This window comes from Haliotis rufescens, unplaced genomic scaffold (genome assembly GCF_023055435.1).
Source record: "Haliotis rufescens isolate VD_foot unplaced genomic scaffold, xgHalRufe1.0.p SCAF_2, whole genome shotgun sequence".
NCBI classification, from domain to species: Eukaryota; Metazoa; Mollusca; class Gastropoda; order Lepetellida; family Haliotidae; genus Haliotis; species Haliotis rufescens.
Genome location: NW_025963890.1, coordinates 52,363,563 through 52,381,431, shown reverse-complemented (window position 1 = coordinate 52,381,431; position 17,869 = coordinate 52,363,563). Strand labels below are relative to the sequence as shown.

General features: G+C 42.1%; 1 protein-coding gene across 1 annotated transcript in view; it reads left to right on the top strand.

The window, feature by feature from the left end:
* Positions 1-344: 344 nt before the first annotated feature.
* Positions 345-17,869, top strand: part of LOC124118850 (diphosphoinositol polyphosphate phosphohydrolase 1-like) — a 56,679-nt gene continuing 39,154 nt past the window's right edge. The window contains exon 1 of the mRNA XM_046481121.2: positions 345-621. Within this exon, the coding sequence (XP_046337077.1) occupies positions 523-621 (99 nt within the window). The 5' untranslated portion in view covers positions 345-522. The remainder of the gene's footprint in view (positions 622-17,869) is intronic.

The window sequence follows — 17,869 nt, the reverse complement described above, 5'->3', positions numbered from 1 at the left end:
ATGTCTTTTATACACTCCCTTGTAGAAATAACCTTCATTAAAGCAGTCACGTCGCTTATTGTCTTAATGATTGCCAATGTAACGTTACATTAATCTGACTCAACCGGTCGAATTACATGCCTGCTCAAAACCCAGTGGCCAGTAATAATACGTGCGGGCTGCAGTCCTTAATATCTGCAGTCAATATCCAGTGTCCTTAAATTCACAACAGAATCGGCGACCTTAGGCCCTGGGGGAAAAAGACCTCATGTCGTTCCTCGCAGAAACTATCGAGCGAACGCGTAGCAGTACAAATGAGTGAACCGACGGGGAATGATTTTCATGGGGTAATATTTCTCTTGGCACCGTTTTGCACACGGGCCTTACCCACATGCGGTTCATTGAATAAGTTGATAGTAGAGCCAAGTGATTGTTGACAGCAGAGTGGTCCGTTTCACTTGCCGACACGTGCTTTCAAGCACAGCGTTCTCAAAATGTCTTCGGCGAGTGTCTTGTGACAGTTCCAACACGTTTGTCTAGAACATGGTTAAGGAAAAGCCCGATTCGATCCGGACCTATGACCAAGATGGATATCGACGAAGAGCCGCCTGTTTGTGTTTCAAAGACAGTTCCGAACAGGAGGTAGGTTTCGGTTGTGTCATGGTAGCTCCCAACACAACCACTTTTCTTTCAACACTGCCTGAAAACTCGCATATTGACGCTGATCTTATCTCACAGTGATAATGGTTGATTATCGCATTAATCAGTCTTGTTAATGGCAGGCGACAATCCCGTGCTCACTACTGCCATTTGATGTTTATCTGTTTACACCATGCCGGTGTTTACGTTCGCAATACAACTACCCACCAGGTTCATTCATTCACATATTACACTTCAGATTTTTTAGAAAATCCGTAGATAGTCTATTAAAAACTAACTGTTTAATATATTAATTTTAGCTCGTATCTGTTTCCGAGGAACAATGACAGTAAGACTCGGCGAGGGTCTGTATGAGGGGTCGTCGGAACCTCTCGGTATTATACATTGGTTGACAACAGTGAGCGAGCTGCTCCTCTACACTGTAACCGTAGCTTATGTGACAGCGGGAAATATAATTCATATTGGATTGGCGAGAAATGTATTGTGGTGTTATGAAGAAAACAATGTTTCCCTTCAGTCACATTCTACAACATAATAACAATATCTTGCCAAGAAGCTTGTCACGAAATGAATGACAAAATAATATGGTCAATAACAGTGTTATAATCTACATTAAAATGAGCTACAATTTAATTCAGAACCATCAACACTATTGTTACTTGTCAGTGTTGATATTAATAGTAACATTCTGACATTATGTAAAGGATTATATATACTGACAGTATCACTGTGTGTAATGCCTGTGTGGATCTATTTATAGTTTATTACCTAGATATATAATTAGAAGTATTTGTGATAACTTGAGTAAATCTTCTGGTCACAAGTGGCGATATGTTGCTTGTATGAAGCTTTGGCCTGCCTGGATCACGGGTGAATGGTTAAGCTGGCTACACATTTCTGTGGCATTTTCTCCATGTTCTGCCAGTATTATTCGTACAGCGAATGTGTAAATTATTGATTTTCTGTCTATTTCGACCTTACCTGACCCAGTGTTGATAGGGTTCCTTCCTTTATCATGTTAATAACCAAACTGTTTTGTCAATGTCACATATACCAGTGTTCATATCACTGGTCCTGTTGTAAACATTTGACAAGAATAAAGGACTAACAATAGTTCCAAAGAACTGCCAAACTGACAATTGACGCTACCTGATATCAAGTTGGAAATAGGGAATCCAATATGTTTAAAAATCTTACAAGTCCTTGTTATGATGCAGAATCTAGGAGAATAATAACGATGACAGTGTATGCTGTAGGTATGATCTGTTACAGCAGTAATGTGGCCAAGGCTAGATGGATTCACTGTCACATTCACCTGTGTTACAGCAGTAATGTGGCCCAGGTAGATAGATTCACTATCACATTCACCTGTGTACACTCACATCTATAATGTGACCAGGTAGATCAATGGATAGATACACTGACGTTTTCACCTGTGTTACAGCTATAATGTGACCAGGTAGGTCAATGGATACACTGACGTTTTCACCTGTGTGCACTCATAGCTATAATGTGACCAGGTAGATCAATTGATACACTGACATATTCACCTGTGTTACAGCTATAATGTGATTGAGTTTTGCTATTAGAACAAGCCTGCATTACTGACTGATATAGGCGATTTAACGTGCGCTTTCCGACTGTAGCGTATATTTCACACACGGTAGCCTGCATTAACCAGTCATGCAAGTTATATAGAAACTGGTTGATAGCAATGACCTGTTATCAAAACATGTTTTTGTTAAGCATGTTGAGTTGGTATAGAAAACACACCTGAATTTTGATCATCACAGTCGTTTACTGCTCCTCTCACCTTTCTTGTTGGTTGATCAGAGTGACGTACCTGTTGTAAGGTTGGGTATGGTTTGCTTTTATATACATGCCTCCTGCTTAGAACATCAGCTGGGCTGTGTGAGGTTGTTAGACTTTAACAGGAGCTGGGCTGTGTGAGGTTGTTAAACTGGAACATCAGCTGGGCTGTGTGAGGTTGTTAGACTGGAACATCAGCTGGGCTTTGTGAGGATGTTAGACTGAAACATCCACTTGGCTGTGTGAGGTTGTTACACTGGAACATCAGCTGGGCTGTGTGAGGTTGTTACAGTAGAACATCAGCTGGGCTGTGTGAGGTTGTTACACTGGAACATCAGCTGGGCTGTGTGAGGTTGTTAGACTGGAACATCAGCTGGGCTGTGTGAGGTTGTTACAGTAGAACATCAGCTGGGCTGTGTGAGGTTGTTACAGTAGAACATCAGCTGGGCTGTATGAAGTTGTTACAGTAGAACATCAGCTGGGCTGTGTGAGGTTGTTACACTGGAACATCAGCTGGGCTATGTGAGGTTGTTACACTGGAACATCAGCTGGGCTGTGTGAGGTTGTTACAGTAGAACATCAGCTGGGCTGTGTGAGGTTGTTACACTGGAACATCAGCTGGGCTGTGTGAGGTTGTTAGACTGGAACATCAGCTGGGCTGTGTGAGGTTGTTACAGTAGAACATCAGCTGGGCTGTGTGAGGTTGTTACAGTAGAACATCAGCTGGGCTGTGTGAGGTTGTTAGACTGGAACATCAGTTGAGCTGTGTGAGGCTGTGTGAGGTTGTTAGACTGGAACATCTGCTGGGCTGTGTGAGGTTGTTACAGTAGAACACCAGCTGGGCTGTGTGAGGTTGTTAGACTGGAACACCAGCTGGGCTGTATGAGGTTGTGTGAGGTTGTTAGACTGGAACATCAGTTGAGCTGTGTGAGGCTGTGTGAGGTTGTTAGACTGGAACATCAGCTGGGCTGTGTGAGGTTGTTAGACTGGATCAGCTGGGCTGTGTGAGGTTGTTAGATTTGAACATCAGCTGGGCTGTGTGAGGTTGTTAGACTGGAACATCAGCTGGGCTGTGTGAGGTTGTTACACTGGAACATTGGAGCTGTGGCTGGTGTGGTTCATTTGGACAACCACTGTAGGAGTTTCGACCAAGCTGACTCTGATATATCTATAATACTGTCTAAGGCAGTGCCATATGCCACTCACTCACTCATTCTGAAACTAATGAATTTGGTCTCAGTGTTAAAGGAGGGTTCAGCTCAGAGTTACCTCCCCTGCACTTTTGTTGGGCTGGACAAAGATAATGTGTTGTTGTCATTTGGAAAAAAATTGAAAGATTTATGTAACAAATAATCAAATAAGGCTGGCCTTATAATCAGTAAGGCTATCAGCTGATGATCAGTGGGCTATAGTCCTGCACCATGACCGTGGAATATATTTATTTTATGAAAAAAACATAATCTAGAAATGCATACAAAAGCAAGTCTAGCCAGCTCAAGCTAGCTCTATTCCACAATCAGCATAGGGAATTTTATTTTTATTTTTAGAGTCAAGAAGGATATTGTGTAATATAAGATTTCAGAGACTAAATGTTAGTCTAAGTGGGCTACTGACATGTGCCTAATCTGTGCGGAGGTAGTGAATGTCAGCTGATGATCAGAGGGCTACTGACATGTGCCTAATCTGTGCGGAGGTAGTGAATGTCAGCTGATGATCAGAGGGCTACTGACATGTGCCTAGCCGTGCGGAGGTAGTGGATGTCAGCTGATGATCAGAGGGCTACTGACATGTGCCTAGCCGTGCGGAGGTAGTGGATGTCAGCTGATGATCAGTGGGCTACTGACATGTGCCTAATCTGTGCGGAGGTAGTGAATGTCAGCTGATGATCAGTGGGCTACTGACATGTGCCTAATCTGTGCGGAGGTAGTGGATGTCAGCTGATGATCAGTGGGCTACTGTCATGTGCCTTATCTGTGTGGAGGTAGTGAATGTCTACTGATGATCAGAGGGCTACTGACATGTGCCTAATCTGTGTGGAGGTAGTGGATGTCAGCTGATGATCAGTGGGCTACTGACATGTGCCTAGCCGTGCGGAGGTAGTTGATGTCAGCTGATGATCAGAGGGCTACTGACATGTGCCTAATCTGTGCGGAGGTAGTGGATGTCAGCTGATGATCAGTGGGCTACTGACATGTGCCTAATCTGTGCAGGGGTAGTGGATGTCAGCTGATTTGTCAAGCTCTGTCACTTGCTTATTTGCATGGCATTGTGTGCTGTGCTGTTAAACCCTTCTCCCCCCCTCCCTCCCTTCACCGTCCCCTCTTCTTTCTCGTTCTTGCTGCTGGTGAGGACACCATCTACTGACTGTGCCTTGCTATGTTGATGTCTCTGTTAACTTTTACTGAAATGTATCAGTTAGCTTGCTGTCACATTTTGTAAATACGCTCCTTCATGTAGGTGTGTTTGTGAAATGGATAACGAATGAAAACAATGTGGCGATGTTGGTCATCACTCCTTATTGATTCCTGGGATGCTGCATGAATTCACTTGATCCTGAACAAGTCTCTGGTGACTGCTAGTGTTTGCCGCCAGATTTGGCACCACTGGCCAGGGGTATAGAGCCATGGGGGATTTGTGTGGTGTGTCCAGCAGGTCCTGGTTTCACTACAACAATCTCCACATCAGCTCCATGATTGATGGACACAATTGGTCGAGGTTTGCTTGCACATGATCAGTTATTTGTGTCTACACAATCTGTTATTTCATTGTTGACACGCAATCAGTTATTACATTGCTTACACACAATCAGTTATTACATTGCTTACACACAATCAGTTATTACATTGCTTACACACAATCAGTTATTATATTGTTTACACACAATCAGTAATTACATTGCTTACACACAATCAGTTATTACATTGCTTACACACAATCAGTTATTATATTGTTTACACACAATCAGTAATTACATTGCTTACACACAATCAGTTATTACATTGCTTCCACACAATCAGTTATTACATTGCTTACACACAATCAGTTATGACATTGCTTACACACAATCAGTTATTACATTGCTTACACACAATCAGTTATTATATTGTTTACACACAATCAGCTATTACATTGCTTACACACAATCAGTTATTACATTGCTTCCACACAATCAGTTATGCCATTGCTTACACACAATCAGTTATTACATTGCTTCCACACAATCAGTTATGACATTGCTTACACACAATCAGTTATTACATTGCGCACACACCATCAGTTATTTCATTGCTCACACACAATCAGCTATTACATTGCGCACACACAATCAGTTAAGACATTGCTTACACAAAATCAGTTATTACATTGCTTCCACACAATCAGTTATGCCATTGCTTCTACACAATCAGTTATGACATTGCTTACACACAATCAGTGATTACATTGCTTACACACAATCAGTTATTACATAAACATTGCTTCCTGTGATCAGTTATTTCATTGCTTACACACAATCAGTTATTACATTGCTTACACACAATCAGTTATTTCATTGCTCACACACAATCAGTTATTACATTGCTTACACAAAATCAGTTATTTCATTGTTGACACACAATCAGTTATTTCATTGCTTACACACAAAAAGTTATTACATTGCTTACACACAATCAGTTATTACATTGCTTCCACACAATCAGTTATTTCATTGCTCACACACAATCAGTTATTACATTGCTTCCACACAATCAGTTATGACATTGCTTACACACAATCAGTTAAGACATTGCTTTCACACAATCAGTTATGCCATTGCTTACACACAATCAGTTATTACATTGCTTCCACACAATCAGTTATGACATTGCTTACACACAATCAGTTATTACATTGCGCACACACCATCAGTTATTTCATTGCTCACACACAATCAGTTATTACATTGCTTATACACAATCAGTTATTACATTGCTTACACAGAGTTATTGCATTTGTTTGGTTGTTGACAGCTGACAGAGATTTGAAGGTTTAGCAAGGACTGTGTGGATTACCAGACAGAGAACTGTAAAAACAAGTACCCAGTTTACATGACATAGAGACACACTCTGCCAGAGCAGATGATATTGTATCTGTAGTTATAATCAGAGCAGAATCTGATATACAGTGCTGTGTGGGAGGAATGTACTCCCATATATCTATTCCTCATCCGCCACGCAATACCTCGAATAGAGCCAAACAAGAAGCTGTGTTTGACTTGGTGACACAAGTATTATCTATCACCATCAGTGGCTGTGTACTTTATTGTACAGCTGTAGGTTGCATCACATTGTATATCAGTGAGTTGTGTTACATTGTATATCAGTCGGTTGTGTCACATTGTATATCAGTGAGTTGTCACATTTGAGTTGTTACATTGTGTAACAGTGAGTTGTCACAATGTATATCAGTGAGTTGTTACATTGTGTATCAGTGAGTTGTCACATTGTATATTAGTGAGTTGTCTTATTGTATATCAGTGAGTTGTGACATTGTATATCAGTGAGTTGTCACATTGTATATCAGTGAGTTGTGTCACATTGTATATCAGTGAGTTGTTACATTGTATAACAGTGAGTTGTGTTACATTTTATATCAGTCGGTTGTGTCACATTGTATATCAGTGAGTTGTGTTACACTGTATATCAGTCGGTTGTGTCACATTGTATATCAGTGAGTTGTGTCACATTGTATATTTGTGAGTTGTTACATTGTATAACAGTGAGTTGTTACATTGTATATCAGTGAGTTGTGTTACATTGTATATCAGTCGGTTGTGTCACATTGTATATCAGTGAGTTGTGTCACATTGTATATCAGTCGGTTGTGTCACATTGTTTAGAGCAGCAGGGGGTATGTATTTGATATGTACTGAATACTGAGCTGCCTGTACACATCATAAGTCTTGTCAGTTTCGCATATGTATGTCGTATCTATGCATCTTGAATTACAAATTATTGTTTATCTGTGGCTGTGTATAATTACCATACATCAGGTCATCCATCTATTTTCAAACCCTCACATTAGAGGGGTTATGTAGGAACACTTATGCTCAGACTGCAAATATCAATGTCCATTCAGAGCAAATGGATCAAGCAGTTCGAGTTCTGTCATGCTGCCAGTCAAAGAAATATCTGAAGGCAATTTAAAACTGTGATATATTCCATATTTCTTCGTGCCAGTGGAATATCAATGATTGGACATGATTGTGTGTAGAAGCTATTTTATTCCCCATTTATGAGCCTTGTGACTGTTTTTGGATATGTTTAAAATTTCCTTGGATACAGTGAACTAATCGGTTGGCTTGGTTACCATGGTTACAGGAAATGTGTATATTTGATTGACATAGTTGAGGCAAACACTGTGGGTCTTTATTTGAGAAAGTTGACTTTGTGTCTGAGGATGCACAAAGGGAACTTTATTGTGCATTAACTCATCACGTCAGGTGGGGCACGGGTGGCCCAGTCGTCTAAGGCGCCGCGAAACGCTGTGCAGAGTTGCGTTCCTTTGGGCACGCCAGAAACCTATGATTGTGGGTTCGAATCCCGGTTTGCCCCGATTATGTTTCTAGGTTTGTCAGCACCATACCCGTGCTCATGGGTTTCACCGAAGTGGTAAACTGGTTCACTAGTGGTTCACTAGTGGCATGCTACGTCCTATATATCCAGGTGGTGTTTCCGTCACTGTGTCACAGCACTGTATTGATTACTGGTTAACTAGTGGTTCACTAGTGGCTTGCTATGTCCTATATATCCAGGTGGTGTTTCCGTCACTGTGTCACAGCACTGTATTGATTACTGGTTCACTAGTGGTTCACTAGTGGCTTGCTATGTCCTATATATCCAGGTGGTGTTTCCGTCACTGTGTCACAGCACTGTATTGATTACTGGTTAACTAGTGGTTCACTAGTGGCTTGCTATGTCCTATATATCCAGGTGGTGTTTCCGTCACTGTGTCACAGCACTGTATTGATTACTGGTTCACTAGTTGTTCACTAGTGGCATGCTATGTCCTATATATCCAGGTGGTGTCACAGCACTGTATTGATTACTGGTTCACTAGTTGTTCACTAGTGGCTGTTATGTCCTGTATATCCAGGTGGTGTTTCCGTCACTGTGTCACAGCACTGTATTGATTACTGGTTCACTAGTGGTTCACTAGTGGCTGTTATGTCCTGTATATCCAGGTGGTGTTTCCGTCACTGTGTCACAGCACTGTATTGATTACTGGTTCACTAGTGGTTCACTAGTGGCTGTTATGTCCTGTATATCCAGGTGTTTTTTCCGTCACTGTGTCACAGCTCTGTATTGATTACTGGTTCACTAGTGGTTCACTATTGGCTGTTATGTCCTGTATATCCAGGTGGTGTTCCCGTCACTGTGTCACAGTACTGTATTGATTACTGGTTCACTAGTGGTTCACTAGTGGCTGTTATGTCCTATATATCCAGATGGTGTTTCCGTCACTGTGTCACAGCACTGTATTGATTACTGGTTCACAAGTGGTTCACTATTTGCTGTTCCTCCCTGTATATCCAGTTGGTGTAAATTTACAGATGGTTGTCATAAAACTGGAATTTTGCAGAGTACAGTGTTAAAAAACTACTAACAAAATTTGATCACTGTGTCGTACAGTTGTAATATTGTTGTGTTCATAATATATTGCTGGCTCATTGATTTAGTGTTCATTATGTCTTATTGGCTCATTGAATCAGTGTTCATCATGTAATATCTTTTCAATTTGAAGTTTACACGATATACAGCTTTTCCATTGGACAAGAGATCGGTCACATGACCGCGAAATTGACGTTCATAAGTGTATGAAGGACACAATTTGATGTTCATACATTTTTCACGAGACCGTGTTCTTGAAATGGCGTAAACACTGACAGACTACTTCCACATTCCTTGGGAAACCCCTGGGAATTCCCAAGCATGAAAACATACATAAACGTTCTTTCTGATCATTTAGAACCTTTATTCTTGGTGTCAGCATTTCAGTATACATTGAGAAATGTCAGAGAGCGTGACTTCATGATTGTTCACGAATATCCTCGCTACGGCCTATCCTAATGAACAAACGAAGAAATGCACATCTAAACTATCGTAGTATCGACTCGATTCGTGTCTAGGCTGACACTGACCGTCTCAAGCAATCTATGAATTTACCTTAATGTCTGTTTGACGCATCTTTATTCACCTTTCAATGATTGGCCAGTTGATCAATGATGACTAACACATGTAACCGCCAAAGGTTCATTAACAACTTCGGAAATCTCTCCCGTCACGTTTATCGTGTCGGCCATTTTGACGTCTTATACTTGATGTAAATGTATTACGACGCGCTGTCATTGTGACAGACTTACTGAGGTACTTCTTTACAGAACTTTATCATGAGGATATGATTTGAACACGTGCTGCATAAGATGTTATTAAGAGCAAGTTGTGCATCCATACGCTCATGTCACCTCTCTTTTTGAGGAACTATTTTATGCCGCGATATAGCTGGTTGTTGTATGGCTGTCGTGTAAACATGAAGTCACACATACTAAATAATTTTGTGTTTAGATCCTGGTCGCAAGCTCCGACATTCATACAGTTTGGCCCTCACTCTATGAAGGTTCATACTCCAAAGAACTCACACAAAGTGAAAGTCAATTCTTAATTGTTGGCTCATTGCAATAACAAGGGAATTTCTGTCTCATTGCAACATTATTAATTGACACATGGCAACATTATTGAAAATATTTGTTCATTGTTGACATGATTGTCTTATTGCAGCATTGTTGTGATTTTTTTAAATTCTTACATCACTGATTACAGCAGTTCATTGTCAACTCAATCCATATGTTCCTATCTGCTCAACAACATGGAAGCAGTGTCTACCTGTGCTGAAACAGTTTCAGCCTCAGGGGAAAGATAATTATGATTAACATGACATGAACATGGATTAGAGTAAGCAGAGTAGACTGGGCATTGTACTAATTATCGTCCCTATGGATTGGAGCAAAATGCTGATCAGAACGCTCATGCATGAGATACAGGTCTGTGTGTATGGGGTGCACTTTCTGACATGACATTTGTGGTTCTGTCTGGTAGATATTGTTGGAAAGAGAATTAATTATATAAGTCAATTTGGTATTCGATAATACACTGATTTCTTACAGGGAACTGTGTCTGTGTGTAGAGTCAGGGAACTGTGTCTGTGTGTAGAGTCAGGGAACTGTGTCTGTGTGTAGAGCCAGGGAACTGTGTCTGTGTGTAGAGCCAGGGAACTGTGTCTGTGTGTAGAGTCAGGGAACTGTGGCTGTGTAGAGTCAGGGAACTGTGTCTGTGAAGAGTCAGGGAACTGTGTCTGTGTAGTCAGGGAACTGTGTCTGTGTGTAGAGCCAGGGACCTGTGTCTGTGTGTAGAGTCAGGGAACTGTGTCTGTGTGTAGAGCCAGGGAACTGTGTCTGTGTGTTGAGTCAGGGAACTGTGTCTGTGTGTAGAGCCAGGGACCTGTGTCTGTGTGTAGAGTCAGGGAACTGTGTCTGTGTGTAGAGTTAGGGAACTGAGTCTGTGTGTAGAGTCAGGGAACTGTGTCTGTGAAGAAGCCAGGGAACTGTGTCTGTGTGTAGAGTTAGGGAACTGTGTCTGTGTGTAGAGTCAGGGAACTGTGTGTGTGTAGAGCCAGGGAACTGTGTCTGTGTGTAGAGCCAGGGAACTGTGTCTGTGTGTAGAGTCAGGGAACTGTGTCTGTGAAGAGTCAGGGAACTGTGTGTGTGAAGAGTCAGGGAACTGTGTCTGTGTAGTCAGGGAACTGTGTCTGTGTGTAGAGTCAGGGAACTGTGTCTGTGTGTAGAGTCAGGGAACTGTGTCTGTGTAGAGTCAGGGAACTGTGGCTGTGTGTAGAGCCAGGGAACTGTGTCTGTGAAGAGTCAGGGAACTGTGTGTGTGAAGAGTCAGGGAACTGTGGCTGTGTGTAGAGCCAGGGAACTGTGTCTGTGAAGAGTCAGGGAACTGTGTCTGTGTGTAGAGTCAGGGAACTGTGTCTGTGTAGAGTCAGGGAACTGTGTCTGTGTGTAGAGTCAGGGAACTGTGTCTGTGTAGAGTCAGGGAACTGTGTCTGTGTAGAGTCAGGGAACTGAGTCTGTGTGTAGAGTCAGGTAACTGTGTCTGTGTGTAGAGTTAGGGAACTGTGTCTGTGTAGTCAGGGAACTGTGTCTGTGTGTAGAGCCAGGGAACTGTGTCTGTGTGTAGAGTCAGGGAACTGTGTCTGTGTAGTCAGGGATCTGTGTCTGTGTGTAGAGTAAGGGAACTGTGTCTGTGTGTAGAGTCAGGGAACTGTGTCTGTGTGTAGAGTCAGGGAACTGTGTCTGTAGTCAGGGAACTGTGTCTGTGTGTAGAGTCAGGGAACTGTGTCTGTGTGTAGAGTCAGGGAACTGTGTCTGTGTGTAGAGTCAGGGAACTGTGTGTGTGTAGAGTCAGGGAGCTGTGTCTGTGTAGAGTCAGGGAACTGTGTCTGTGTAGAGTCAGGGAACTGTGTCTGTGTGTAGAGTAAGGGAACTGTGTGTGTGAAAAGTCAGGGAACTGTGTCTGTGTAGTCAGGGAACTGTGTCTGTGTAAAGTCAGGGAACTGTGTCTGTGTGTAGAGTCAGGGAGCTGTGTGTGTGTAGAGTCAGGGAACTGTGTCTGTGTGTAGAGTCAGGGAACTGTGTCTGTGTGTAGAGTCAGGGAACTGTGTCTGTGTGTAGAGTCAGTTAACTGTGTCGGTGTGTAGAGTCAGGGAACTGTGTCTGTGTAGAGTCAGGGAACTGTGTCTGTGTAGAGCCAGGGAACTGTGTCTGTGTGTAGAGTCAGGGAACTGTGTCTGTGTGTAGAGTCAGGGAACTGTGTCTGTGTGTAGAGTCAGGGAACTGTGTCTGTGTGTAGAGTCAGGGAACTGTGTCTTTGTAGAGTCAGGGAACTGTGTCTGTGTGTAGAGTCAGGGAACTGTGTCTGTGTACAGTCAGGGAACTGTGTCTGTGGGTAGAGTCAGGGAACTGTGTCTGTGTAGTCAGGGAACTGTGTCTGTGTGTAGAGTCAGGGAACTGTGTGTGTGTAGAGTCAGGGAACTGTGTGTGTGTAGAGTCAGGGAGCTGTGTCTATGTAGAGTCAGGGAACTGTGTCTGTGTAGAGTCAGGGAACTGTGTCTGTGTGTAGAGTCAGGGAACTGTGTCTGTGTAGTCAGGGAACTGTGTCTGTGTGTAGAGTCAGGGAACTGTGTGTGTAGAGTCAGGGAGCTGTGTCTGTGTAGAGTCAGGGAGCTGTGTCTGTGTAGAGTCAGGGGACTGTGTCTGTGTAGAGTCAGGGAACTGTGTCGTGTGTAGAGTCAGGGAACTGTGTCTGTGTGTAGAGTCAGGAAACTGTGTCTGTGTAGTCAGGGAACTGTGTCTGTGTGTAGAGTCAGGGAACTGTGCCTTTGTAGAGTCAGGGAACTGTGTGTGTGTAGAGTCAGGGAACTGTGTCTGTGTGTAGAGTCAGGGAACTGTGTCTGTGTAGAGTCAGGGAACTGTGTCTGTGTATAGAGTCAGGGAACTGTGTCTGTGTAGTCAGGGAACTGTGTCTATGTGTAGAGTCAGGCAACTGTGTCTGTGTAAAGTCAGGGAACTGTGTCTGTGTGTTGAGTCAGGGAACTGTGTCTGTGTAGAGTCAGGGAACTGTGTGCGTGAAAAGTCATGGAGCTGGGCCTGTGTGTAGAGTCAGGGAACTGGGCCTGTGTTTTTCATCCTTGGTTTGAGCCGAAGCCAGAAGTTCCTTGGAATCTGTTTCAGTCAAGATGTCTGCTGTTGTTGAAATGCATCCAACTGGTGTGTTCTGTCTGCATACTTACAAGCATTGTGATAGTTGATGGGGAAAAAATAAGATTTGATATATAGCGTGTTCATCACCTTCTGATGTATCGTGATGTTGGAGCTAATACCAGGTGAAGCTTAGTAGAACACAATATTTCTTGCTGCGAAAACATTGTGGCAAGAATAACAAGATGTACCAACTTCTTCATGATGCTAGACAGCAGGTAATTTAGGACTGCGTGGTATTACTGCAATACTTTATCCAAACGATACATATTACAATATTTTTTCTGTGTTCTGTTTTTTTGGATAAAAAGTATGTTATGTTAAGTTTTGTTATTATACTTATTGTTTATCCTAAAATTTACACAGAAATTCATTCACAAATGATGTTTCCCTTCGAAATTGATCGACAAAATTGTGGAAATGCGGAAGTGACTTGTCTCTCATGTTGTTATCTCCCCTGTATCCATGACTACAAAATGGTGGCAACGGATCATGCTGAGTAATATTTACTTCAGTATGTAGCAAATGGGATCTGCGTGTACAAACAGTGTCAGTCACTGCCAAACACTTCACCTCCCAATATATCGCACTACATATTGCAAGACACATACCTGTAGTGCAATTTATCAAAATACAACTTCTTTGCCAATACACAGCCTTCTGATAATAACATGCAAAAACACATAGAATTACTAAAAGCTGATAGTAGATGAGCATCATGGGAGAAGTCCAATTGTACATGTTGCAACCAAAGTTTCCCAACACAAACACAAAACAACAAAACATTGACAAGTGCTTTTCTGTCTACATGGTCTGAATGCAAATAAGATTTCCATTTACAAACAAAACTTAATGATTGCTTCACGATTTCTTCTGCATTGTGTGCAGTCCATCCTTCCTTCCGACAACTTATATGCCAACCTGTGTTTGTGCCACTATATATAGTAAGCAAAAATATATATGCAAAAGCCCTTTTACATATCCTATAAATAATCAGCAGATGGTAATTGATTGTTCAAAATTCAAAATCATTTTCATTGACCTCAGTTCCATATGGAACAGTAGATTTTCAAGGTGAAGGTCATCTGTTCTTAATACACTAAACTAAACTTAAAACGAAATCAAAGGGACCACTAATTTTATTTCGTTTTATCTGGCATTCGTTATACGCATTTCGACCGTCAGACATCTCTTATCAAGTCATGTGACATCATGCTACTCGAAAGATAACAAAAGTGTGTACTGTACATGTACAGAACATATCCACTTCAATCACTGTGTTACTGTTAATTGAGCGTGTAATCAAGGTGTCAATACTTAACAGAAAATCGATTGCCTCCAATTGTTTATGGACACTTTGAACAGCAGCACTTGGTCAGATGTTTTGAAAGGCAGATTGGTGACACGTGAGGAGCTCAGCTCAGGGATTAACAGTTTGTTATACACTTAAACATTATCGTTAACAGAGTACACACAGACCGCCGTCATATAGCTGGAATATTGCTGAGTGTAGCGTTAAACAACAAACAAACCAACCTTCCCCTTATAAAAAGCCTCCTACAGTCCCCTGTTCTGTGTCTCGCACATCAGCCTTGTATAGTCCCACTTATTAGGAACGGAGTTGAACACTCTACAGACATACTATTTTAACTCTCATTCTCATAGGTTTTAGGCCTCATCAGTTAGTATATGGGTTTATGTTACCCTTTGGGCACCAGTAATCTCATCTCTGTCAGGGATGAAGCTGTACTTATAGCTCTGCTGATCCAGTGCAGAATCCCCGGATTGGCCAAACCTGTTAATTTTTGACAGGCACAGGTTCTTCTATCTTGTTATTCAACAGAACACATTTTCATGGGAAAAATACGTCACTCTCATGTCTGTCTTCTTGCAATATGAAACAAGGAGTTGTTTGTGGAACTAGTCTCTAATGTCATGAGATTCTGTTGCTGGATTTGATGCCATTATATACTTGTTGTATGCATGAGTTGATAACAGGCTATACACCAGGATTGGGAGGATTCTGATGGTTACGTCAGTGTTATATATTCAATAGCTTCTGTGTTCAGTTATTGATTGTTGAGACACAAAATTTGTTGAGGTACGTAACAGTGTTGTTTTGTACATCAGAAGAGTGGTGGTGCCCTTGAGCACATACAGTGATGGTTGCCCTTGAGCACATATAGTGGTGGTGCCCTTGAACACATACACTGGTGGTGCCCTTGAGCTCATATAGTGGTGGTGCCCTTGAGCTCATACAGTGGTAGTGCCCTTGAGCACCTACAGTGGTGTTGCCTTGAGCACATATAGTGGTGGTGGTGGTGCTCTTGAGCACATATAGTGGTGGTGCCCTTGAGCACATATAGTGGTGGTCCCCTTGAGCACATATAATGGTGGTGGTGGTGCTCTTGAGCACATATAGTAGTTGTGCCCTTGAGCACATACAGTGGTGGTGCCCTTGAGCACATACAATGGTACCCTTGAGCACATACAGGGGTGGTGCCCTTGAGCACATACCATGGTGGTAGTGGTGCCCTTGAGCACATACCGTGGTGGTGCCCTTGAGCACATACAATGGTGCCCTTTAGCACATACAGTGGTGGTTCCCTTGAGCACATAAAATGGTGGTGCCCTTGAGCACATAAAATGGTGCCCTTGAGCACATACAGTGGTGTTGCCTTGAGCACATATAGTGGTGGTGGTGCTCTTGAGCACATATGGTGGTGGTGCCCTTGAGCACATATAGTGGTGGTGCCCTTGAGCACATATAGTGGTGGTGGTGGTGCCCTTGAGCACATACAGTGGTGGTGTCCTTGAGAACCAACCCAATGGTTAGGCACGACTCACATAACTGATTTACCTACCAAGCCTGTCTGGGCATTAGTGTCAAGCTGTAATTAATGGTAATTAATATATAAAGATTCTTGGAATGTCTTGGCAACTATTGCAACAATGTAATTTAAGCTATTATTTTAACTATTAGACTTGACATTGGTTGTCATGAATCGGTCACAGTGACACGTAGGCGCCTTTCACTATTTTGGGAATGACAGTAAATTTTAATAAAGAGCTACCACATCCTGTATTTCGATCTGCCTTTCTTCAGAGGAATTGACATGCATATTGATATATGAACCTTCAAGGAATTTGTGTTGCTGCCATAGTCCTGTGGATAGTGTTGTCCATCTCAAGATGAAACTAGTACAAGACATGGAATTCCAGTCCGGATGTAGTTAAAGGCTTCTTACCACTGACATGTTAAGTGATGCCGCTGAGATACAGCGATTTTGAACAACATCAACACTTTTATGTCAGTTTAATCATTCAGATAAATTTAGCATTTTACCAAATGGTGTGAGAATTAAAGATTCTTCCAGCCAGTATTTTAATAATGTGGAATGGGTAGAAGGATTCACTGGAAACAAGAAAGATTAAGAGAGTCTCTGGATAAACAAACTCGTAAAGGATGTTTCTGCTTTGATAACAGTAGCCTCAGCCTGTCACTGTTCATGCATAATGCCATGATTACTGGCTCTGCGATGAATTGATTGGATCATACACACATCAGACTTGTTGACAACTTAGCAAGCAAACAGTTTCCCCGTAACTCAATTCAGTACTCCGTGCAAGCGTTAACTGGCAGCTCATTTACTGCCAGTTTGAAAATAGGAAAGACTTCATTATTTATGTCTTGAGTTATGAGATGTGTATCGGCTCCCAGACATGCTGGAGCTGGGAATGAAATGGAGAAGATTATTTTATTCAAAAATATTAACTGAAAGTTTTGTATATGCTCTTAGGGTCTATAAGAAAGACTGTGACAGTTGGCGTGAGTGGTTTTATTGCAGTCGCTGTCCCACCATGCAGTAGTTGTGCAATGGCATCACCACATATACCCATAATGCATTCTTCCTAGCTTTGTTTGACATGATGTCAGAGCCTAAATTTTCCCCCGGTGTGCTGTGTAGGGGTGCTCTTTTGAGAGGTAGTTCTTGGTATAGTCTAAATGTATTCTGATTGAGGGATGGTGAAATGCTTAGAGGTTGGTGTAAAAGTATGTTTTGAATTCCATAAGAACTTGTAGATGGTTGAGGGCCCGTGAAAATGTGGGGTAGAATAGGTCTTCAGCAACCAATGCTTGCCGTAAAAGGCGACTATGCTTGTTGGCCACTAACGAGATCGGGTGGTCAGGCTCGCAGACTTAGTTGATGCATATCATCATATCCCAAATGCGTGGATTGATGCTCACGTTTTCAATCACTGGATTGTCTGGTCCAGACGCCATCATATAGCTGGAATATGTCTTGAGTGCGGCGTTAAACAACAAAGAAAGAAAGATAGTTGAGTGCAGTTTCGATTTCAATACCACTGCAAGAACTACCCTGCCATGTCCGACAGTTACACCACAATCTCATGCAGTGTATGTACAACAGAGTGTAAGGAATCCGAGATTACTAACCAACAAAAAAGCCGGAAGTAATATGTGACCAACTGTGAGATAAGGGACCTAAAGGGTAAATATTGACATTTTGACTTCTCATTATATTTTAAAACTATTGTATCTTA